This window comes from Theropithecus gelada, chromosome 5 (assembly GCF_003255815.1).
Source record: "Theropithecus gelada isolate Dixy chromosome 5, Tgel_1.0, whole genome shotgun sequence".
Lineage (NCBI taxonomy): Eukaryota > Metazoa > Chordata > Mammalia > Primates > Cercopithecidae > Theropithecus > Theropithecus gelada.
In genome coordinates this window covers 152,162,654-152,172,419 of record NC_037672.1, presented here as the reverse complement: position 1 = coordinate 152,172,419, position 9,766 = coordinate 152,162,654, and the positions used below count along the sequence as shown (strand labels likewise).

At 40.9% G+C, this 9,766-nt stretch overlaps 1 protein-coding gene across 2 annotated transcripts; it reads right to left on the bottom strand.

Moving 5' to 3' along the window:
- Positions 1–697: 697 nt before the first annotated feature.
- Positions 698–9,039, bottom strand: NPY2R (neuropeptide Y receptor Y2). 2 transcript variants are annotated; one of them, XM_025386291.1, is made up of 2 exons: positions 8,599–9,039; positions 698–3,875 (listed from the first exon to the last, which is right to left on the bottom strand). In XM_025386291.1, the coding sequence occupies exon 2, from the start codon at positions 3,825–3,827 to the stop codon at positions 2,682–2,684; it is 1,146 nt and encodes a 381-aa protein (XP_025242076.1). In that variant the 5' UTR covers positions 3,828–3,875; positions 8,599–9,039; the 3' UTR covers positions 698–2,681. The 2 variants fall into 2 exon arrangements, with proteins under 2 accessions (XP_025242076.1, XP_025242077.1); XM_025386292.1 differs by having other exon boundaries at positions 8,603–8,990.
- Between the last annotated feature and the right edge of the window lie 727 nt (positions 9,040–9,766).

The window sequence follows — 9,766 nt, the reverse complement described above, 5'->3', positions numbered from 1 at the left end:
ATCAGAAGAGTGATCTGATACAATCCGAGTTTTTGAAAAATCACTATGGCTAATGGGTTAAAGTCGGATTGGATGGGAAGAAAACAAGATATAGAGACCAATTAGGAAGCACCTATATTAATCCAGATGAAACATAATAGCAGTCTGGGGAGACAATAACCTGGACCAAGGGAATGGAAAAAAGTAAGTTGATTAAAGAAATATGTAGGAATTAAAACAAGGTGTGGGAATTAATTAGATACATGTGATAAAGAGACTTGTAAAGGGTGATTCCAAAATGTAAGGCTTTTAGGAAATAGGTACATAGTACTGTCATGAATGAGACAGGGAATACAGGAGGACAACGTGGAGGTGAGTAGGGATGAGGTGTGCATTGAAATGGCAGGTTCTGATTGAGACATGTTGGATTTGATTTGCTGATGAGACACCCATGTGAACATGGTCTGTTCGCCGGTAAAGATACAGATTTGAAGTTAAGAAGAAACGTCTTGTCTGAAAAATGAAGACCCACATATCCTCATATTATGTATTGTAATTATAGTCATGGGAGTGGATCCATTGACCCAGGTTCAGGTACAGAATGGAAAGAGAGCTTGACTAACTGTGGAACAGCCACCTTTATTTTTCTTTTTTAGTTGCATTAGTCTTATAGTCTTGTCTTAGACAAGCACTCTGATATAAAATTCCACACAATTTCTCTAATTTTCCCAACTTTTTAATTTCAACATAAAGCCACTACATAAAAAGTATTTTATTAATGAATTGACACAATGAATTGGATAAGATATGTGTTAATTAAATCATTAATTAGATTCTAATAATTTACTAATACAACATGTAACACAGTAGCATATACATTTCTTACAGTGTAATAATTCACCAAGGGGGAGGGTACATCTTTAACCATAGTTTCCTATTAGCATCTTAGGCAAAGTAACTGCTACTTAAAAGACAAAAAGTTATTTTTGAACAATTTGCTGAGTCTAACAGAAAAATGAATCATTTGATTATATATTACAGATATACATTACCTTTTGTTCACTTCTTAAAGAATTCTACCTAATCTACATATTGTTTTCATTCTTTTTCAGTATTCCAGAAGTGCAGTGCACTTAAAAACCAGTCTTTTATATCTATCATGGAAGGAATTTAATACGAGCTATAGTGTGAATTTTAAATATATCCATAAAGTGAAGCTCTCCAGTTCATAAAATTAATGTCGTAACTATATATAATATGCAAGTTGAGGATTTTGCTTTAAAAAATATATTCACAAATTCAGTCATATTTACAAAAATATGACTGTAATGAAACTTAAAACCATCTAAAGACGTATGACTACTTTAACATCTCAGTTGTTATTTTTTATGAACATAGAAGGCTTTTAAGCATCTTTGGTTGGGTACTATTGAAATAACAATTTTATTCATAAAATAATTAAATAAAAATACTGTAGCATCTATGTTCTACAATTTACAGGAACAATTTTATTATGCGTATATTCATGTTATATAAAAATATAGCTAATTATTTTGAAAAGAAGATAAATAACTTATGTGAAATTGGTTGAAATACAGCATTTGCAAGATGAAGGGAATCCAATGTTTACCTCTTACCAGACGTGTCCATTTTAATGTAATTACATTGTTTTATTTAGTATGAATGGGTCCACGGAGGATGAATTTCAAAGAAAATAACACTGCAATGTTCTTTAAATACATGAGAGCTATGTACCTGTGCGAAAATTGCTTATAAATACTGGGAAATGTTACAGCATGCCACAAAAATTATTGTTTATTCTGATTTAAATTTTAGCGTAGACAAACTTACCTCCAATAGGAATAATAACATAAATCATACATGTTCAAAAAGGTATAACAATAAAACTATCAAGTTGTATGCTTGTTATCTAAATCTCTCCATAAAGCAGATGTAACTTGAAATTAGAAATTAAATGATGGTTTGCATTTCCTGCAATTCTGAGAATTTCAGCTTTTGATTCAGAGTTGAAGAAACTTTCACCAAACGTGCAACTGGTTTTAAGAACAATTGGCTCACTGAGTGTTGAGGAGCTCCCCTATCGTCTGCCAAAATATTAATTATATAGCAAGTTTCAGTTTAGTTCCTTGAAGCCATTCATATAGCTGGCAATCTTTTCCCACAGCATTCCCTGATGGATTTTGTCTAGAGAATTAACAAAAAAAATCAAAACGCGATGAAGGAGAGCCTGTGGCTCCCTGAGGAAACTTTTGTTCAGCGATGTTTTCATCAGCCAAGCAGGGAACCGTGAACTACACAGCTCCCCAATCCAGGTCCTAATGAGATTGGAAAACCAACTTATTTACCCACCGTCTCTTTGCAATGCTGATAATACCAATTCCTTGTTCAAGTTTACTTCACTCCAGGAAAATAGTCAAAAGTACCTCTCTCTGCTTTTACTCCTAATTCAACCTACTACCCAACCAACTGTTAAGTAAACCATTTTGCTGCCTTATCTTTGAATTCAAGTATTTTCACACAGGCTCTTCCCAGCCAGTTTTGCAGGAACTAAACAGCAGATGCTTCCATTTAGATCCTCTTCTTCCTTAAAATGGGAAATCAATTATCACTTGTGAGCCGCCATCAACCAGATTTATAGCTCTGGTCAGAATTCATTCATACATTTTCACACCCTAGCTTCCTTAGACATTGGTAGCTTCTGTGAAAGAGTCATTGGGGCCACTATTTTTTCTGACCTCCAGGTTCTTTTTAGCCTTGAATGTCACGGACACCTCAGAGTGAATGGCATCCAACCGCTGCTCACAGCGGAAGGCAGAGAGGAAAGCCTTTCTATAGTTGCTGTTCATCCAGCCATAGAGAAGGGGATTGGCAAAAGTGGAGCACATGGCGATGATGTGGAACACTGTGAAGATGAGTTTGTACTCCTTCAGGTCCAGGACATGGCTGTCAATGTCAACAGCAAGCTGGAAAGCATGGAGAGGCAGCCAGCTGACCGCAAACACCACCACCACGCACACCAGCATTTTGGTGGTTTTTTGCCTTCGCTGATGGTAGTGGTCATTTGCAGCTCCAGGACTGACATGGCTCTTCAATTTACTCCAAATGCGAGTGTAGGAAAATGATATGATGCCCAGAGGCAAAACGTACAGGATCAACAAGGAAGAAAGACTGTAGACAGTGCCATAGATGCTCTTTTCCTCGCCAGGCCATTTTTCAGTACAGGCCACAATCTCAAAATCCGGAATGATCTCAATCAGTGAATACTCCCGGAAGATGGCCAGGGGACTTGCTAGCAGGGCACTGATGCCCCAGGCCAAGCCAATAATCAGGAAGCTGATACTCTTGGAGATCTTGCTCTCCAGGTGGTAAACGATGCACCTGTGCCGGTCCAGGGCAATTACTGTCAAGGTGATTGTGGATACTTGTACTGCCAGGCCCTGTGCATAGGGCACCAGGTGGCACAGGACAGGACCCATTTTCCACTCCCCCATTAAGGTGTAGGTAAGAGTGAATGGTAGACACAGAGTATTCACCAAAAGATCTGCCACAGCCAGATTGGCGATGAAAAAGTTGGTTACTGTGCGCATGCTCTTGAATTTGATCACCACGTGGATCACCAAGGAGTTGCCAATTACCCCAAGCAAGATGATGGAACAATAGGCCAATATGAGGACAACTTGTACCTCAATCAGCTTGGTACTATCTATAAGCTCTGGCTCAGGATCAGGGACCAGTTCACCTCTAGGAGTGGTTTGTGGCCCATATTGTTCCACCTTCATTTCTTCCACTGTCTGGTTCTCATCAGCCTCTGTACCTATTGGACCCATTTTCAGTACAGTTCCACTTGGCCTGCAACCAGCACAAGAGTCTACAACCTAAAAAGAAAAACAACAACAACAACAACAAAACGAATGGAACGAGGAAAACACAAAGGTGAAGCAAATAAATTTCACAAATGGACTGGTTTAATTTTGATTGGGAATCAAAATATCCTCTACTCTCTAAAATTGTGCGTAGCAAAACATTTGAATGAAACAGACCTTTTAATAAGTCTATTGTCAAATTAGATCAATGAAATCAGGTCTCTGAAATATATGCTATGATGATAAAGTATAATACCTATAGTATAGACACAATTCCAAAGTGAATGCTACCAAATGGATTAATTTCATTTTAAGTGGGATGAACATTATAAACTTTATGAATTTTATAACACTATAAATTCATTGAATTAATTTTCAGGTAGATAAAAAAGTAAAGTTTCTTTCAATATCTTGACTGTTTCAAATTTATAAATATACAGCAACAAATTGTGTAAGAAAGGGGAACATATTAAAACTATTTGTCTGGTACCTGAACCTTGGGACTATGAATTATCTGAGATGAATCAAACAGATTCGGTTCCTGGTGCAGGATTTAGTATTTAAAATAGTATTAAAATGTGTAGAAAAGCTACCTTTTAAAAATTTAATTTCAATAGCTTTTGGGGTACAAATGTTTTTTGGTTGCATGGATGAATTGTATAGCAGTAAAATCAGATTTTAGTCTCCAAAGTCCATTATTCTACTCTGTAAGCTTTTGTGTACCCACAGATTAGCTCCTACTTATGAATGAGAACCTATGGTATTTGATTTTCCATCTTAGTTACTTCACTTAGAATAACGGTCTCCAGCTCCATCCAACTTGCTGCAAAAGACATCGTATCATTCTTTTTTATGGCTGAGTAGTATTCCATGGTGTATTACATACCACAGGATTTTTTGTTTGTTTGTTTGTTTTTAAATCCACTCAGTGGTCTAAGGACCCTTGGGTTGCAATAGTTGCTTTTTTGAATTATCTTAAATAAACTAACATATAGCATTTCATGCTTTCTCGAAATCTCTGTTAGCCCCCACATTTAAGAGAACCCACAGACTAGTATGTTACATATCTCTTCCACCTGTTATTTTCTCATCATTTCCACAACATTGATTTTATTCTTCTTAATCTCTTATTATAATTACTCTAATCATCTTCTAACTTACCTCCCATCCTCTTTTGCTTTTATTTATTAATTAATTCATTCACCTAACAGAAATAATCGAGTGTCCACTCAATGCCAGGGTGGCTTTACTATCCTGGTGCCTATACTTCTTCAAACCTGCATTCATCATGCATTTAAAAACCTGTCTTGAAGTAGGGTTTGTGCCAGCTGAAGACAAGAGGATAGTACCTCTATTCCAAGGTTCTCACATTTTACTGGACAATACCTACTCATTAAAATGTTTTTTTTCTCTGAAATTCAAATGTGATCATATTGTTTTCCTTAATGTCTCCAGATTGTTTGAAACAGTATAATGTATTGTTTTCTAATATAAGTTTCATTTTTTCACTCTGTTAAAGCATTCAGTGTCCAACACCCTAGTGGTAGTACCTTTCAAATGTATTCATAATCACAGAAGGCTGCCACTGTTTATTCAGAGCTTCTTTTATGAATTTGTTTTTAAGAACCTTTCAATGAATGTGTTTGTAATTAATAGCATCTAATGCCATTGGTAAGAGAGTCATATATTTATTAAGCCCATAGATAATGCCTGGCTGGACCTGTGGGCCCCCCAGCTCCTTCCCTTACCCTTCCTCTGTTCTGTTCTGCTCTGCACCACAGGAGGGCTGACTCCTGCAGACTACATTTTCGGGCTCCAAGTCCTTGGTATTCTGGCTGGGTTTGGTCAGTGGGAGGCACTGGCAGGCAGGAGGAAGGCAGAAGCCACTATATTCTTCTTCCTCCCTCTCTGCTCTGGGCAGTGCCTCTGCAGCAGTTCTGTAGCTCTGGTTTTCATGGGACAAACCTATTGTGATTCTGATTCCAGAGGATGTCCCTGGTCCGGGGGCCTTGGTCACACTACCTCTTCCTCATATCCATCCAGCTGGAGGCAGTAATGACTCCCTGCTCTCGCTAATATCTAGGTAGTCTCAACATCCCTTGTTTGGCTTCTATCATTTGTTTAATCAACTGTCTGCATTAAATTCCTCCTTTTTTACATTCTTAAATAGATTCTGTTTTGCATGATCTGATAATAACATATATATATGCTTTCATTAATTTGCTCTCCCACGAAAGGATCTGCACCCACAGGTTGACAACACTGGCCTATAGAAGAAAATCCCAACTCCTTAGTCTGACATTCGAGGCTTTTCTTGAACTCATCCCTGCGTATCCCTCTGGCCTCATCTCTCCTGACAGCCCAATATATACTGTCCACTTCTGTCATACTGCCTTACTTCCAATTCCAGTAACACCTGAGCCTTTTTCATCCCTCTCTGCCCTCACCATTTTAAACTGGGAAGCCTTTCAGTTACCCCAAGCCCCTGTGCTCACTTCTAATGCTGCATGTACCACATGCCACATTGTGACTGTTTTCATTCGTTTACCCACCACAGTAATCTCTTTGAAGACAGAACCTGGACCTTCTTCCTCCATTGCTTAATCTCTAACACACTATCTAGTACATTAAAGACACTCAGCAATTTGACAGAACAAACATAAAGTTAAAGGAAAGCACAATTTTACTGAATAATCAATGTCAGCAAAATGGGAAGTATAATTTTGAACCTTTCCTTTACTGAAGACAACTGCCTATGTAGGGTTCTTTCCTGTGACATAACATCTATACGCTTATTTTCTTATTCTTAACCAAATAACTGCTTATACAAAAAAAATTGTCCTGAGACCCTGTTAAATTAATTTCTGATTATAACATTTTAAATTGTCAGCATACCCCATAAAGAAAACTTTCTATTTCAAGGATTTCTGCTCCCCCAACTCTCTCTCCCCTTCTCCATTTCTCTTGCTTTTTTTTTCTTTACCCCTTGTTCCCTGTCTCTCTGTCTATCACCACTCCCCCTTCCACAGGAGCCTTACTATGTGGAGAGACATGGGAGTTTCCATGTACTCAAGTGTTTGCTGTATTGATATATTCCAGCTCCCTCTGCATAAATTTCACATAGAATGTTCCAAGGAGCCCCAGCCTCTTTTCACATGTGCCTTCCATTCCTTACTAATTAGAGTAACTTGAAACAAACCATTCAAATCTTGGACTGTATATTTGATAGGCCACACCATTTACCCTAGACTAAGAAAGAGACTGGTTTCAGAGTATGGTTACTCAGTCCGGACAAGCCATTTACAGAATTAAAAAGACTCCAAGAGGCTGGAGTTTGGAGGTTATACCTGACTAAATTGAGGGGAAGCATGAGATTGAAGGATACTAGGAGGAGGAGTATACTTGATTTATTGACTTGCTTTGCTTTTTCTTCTCAGTCTTGTTTTATAAAATTTGAAATGCTTTTATTTACAACTTCTCTGAAGGAATGGTTATTGATCTACAAGCTGTTGGAATATACACAGTGTTAGCTGTGCTTAAGCAGGTTACTGGCCTTTAGCCAGGTCAAGCATTACCCAGAGCAGAAAATGCATCATTTCATGACAGCACTTCTGGAAAAGTGGAAAAGGAAAATGGTACACACAGGAAGTTGCCATCAAAAGCACACAAAGGAAACAGCAAGAAGACAAGGGAATAACCTTTCTTTGAAATAAGGCAAAATGAGATATTTACATTATTTAAGACATTTAAAGAGAATTTTACCAGTACAATTATCCTGAATAAGGGAATCCTTAGAAACTTTGTTATAGAAACATTTCTTTGCAGAATAGGAAAAGAGTTTCAGGGCTTCCCCTGAAACCCCACCACCCAAGATTCAAAGAACTTCAAATTATTTGAGTCAGAGACCAGTTCATGCTTTGAGGAGATATTTAAATCTCTGGGGGCTTTTTGCAACAATATTGCCACAGTTGGCCTTAGTAAAGCTGCACATCTTATCAAGCACAATATCTTCCAGAACATTTTTCCCAGGGAAAAAATATCTCAAAAATCAATCTCAGAAATCAAAAGCACTGCATTTGCCTACACTAATTAGTTCTAGGAATGGGGGCGGGGGAGGGGGAAGAAGGGAAGTTTCAAGAATGCTACATACATGACATGATTGTTTGAGTAATCAGTAGAAAGTTGAAAATATTCACCAAAGGGTGTGGGAAGCCTTTCTTTGGAAGCAGCATCTCCATTTCATGTCACTGAATTTTAAATGATGTGTACCTATTGCAAAATGTCTTAAAGCTTTTAGTTTTGCCTCTTTCCCCATCACCAAAAGCTCCTGCCAGTGGGTGAGCCTTTCTGATGGAAAATGAGCAAAGGCTTAAATGAATGTGTCTCCTCTTGAACAGCTTTGGAGAATCCAATAGGACCTTCTGCTTTAGACAAGTGTTTGATTTTTAAAGAGGCAGGAACAATAACAACTTACTGTTCTGGAAAGATAATGACCTATCTCAAAGAAGGGTCGAGGAAAAAGTAAATAATCTTCAACAGAAAAGGGAAAATCTAGCGAAAGTAGAAAATGGGGATGGTATTACATCCTCCAAACCTCCACCTCCCGCCTAAGGGAGGAGGAAAAAGTCCATACACTCATGAGGACCTCCTCATGTCCCTCTTCATAGGAACCGAGCTCTCCTCTAGGAATATCCTTGTTCCCAGGAGCTGAATCAGAGTTAGGAATTACACTTACTGACCCGGACCTCGCGTTTCTGCGGAGACGCGGGAAACAAGACGTGTGCAGTCCGTCTGTCCGATGATAAGCCAGCCGACCTGGAGAGGGCCCTGGAAGGTCCCCAAAGGCAAGTCCGGTTCCGTCCGCTCCTAGGGTCCAGGTCAGCCCGCGCCGCGCGGGCGGGCAGCCGGAGCAGTGAGAGCGGCTGGGCGGTTGGCGCTGCAGGGTCTGCTGCCGACCTCTCAGGCCAAGCGTGCCTGGGCACCGCACTCACTCGAGGGGTGGGGGGTGAGGGTGGGAGGATCAGAGATGGGAGCTTGGGGAGCGGGGCAAACCCCACCCTTAAAGACAACAAAACAGGTGCAGAGGCTGCGGGCGATAGTCCTGCAGGGGAGGGGACTGGAGGAGAAGTTTTGGTGGCGAGCGAGCAGGAACAGTGTCCAGGGTCTCTCCGCCGCCTTCCGGGCTTGCAAGCCCGCGCAGCCAGACCCTACCCAGAGGGGCGCCCCCTCGCGGGTCCCCAGCCACCACCTGCAGCTGCTGCTGTCACCTACTGTGCCACCCCCAAGTTTGATACTCTGGGCTTTTGCACCACCCCTACCTCCCTTTCCTTCCACGAATTTCTCCCTTTGCTCTCTCCCCCGCAGTTCCGCGAGAGATGGCCCGGCGAAGACAGACCTCCTGGACTTGAGGCCGAGTTCACCAAATCCGCCCCGGGGAAAGGCGAGGGCAAAGGCGGGGTGGACCGACCCAGCTGCGGCTGAGTGGCTGCGGTCCCGAGCAGGGCAGACGAGCGCAGGAGAACTCAGGTTGGCGGGAGGAGGGCCGGGGCTGGAGAATCCCTGCGCCTCGTAGGGGCTGAGAAAATTCCACAACTTCCAATCGAGAGTTGTTTTCTTTTGTGTGTAAGGAGCAGAGATGGGGAGCTGGATCTGCGCAGAACCCCGGAAAAGCGCCAGCAGGATTGCACCGAGAACAAATCCTCCGCTCCCTCGCCCAGGGCTGGGGCGCAGCGCGCTGGTGCTCCTCTGGAGCTGGGCGGTCCCCGTGCTCCAAACAAGAAGGTAAAGCAAGTTCAGATCCTGCTGCCCATGATCAGCAATTTCCCTAACAGGTGTCTGCAGACAGATTATAAGTTGGGTAGTGCGGATTCAGACTCGATAGCCAGGAACCTGTGTTATGAGCT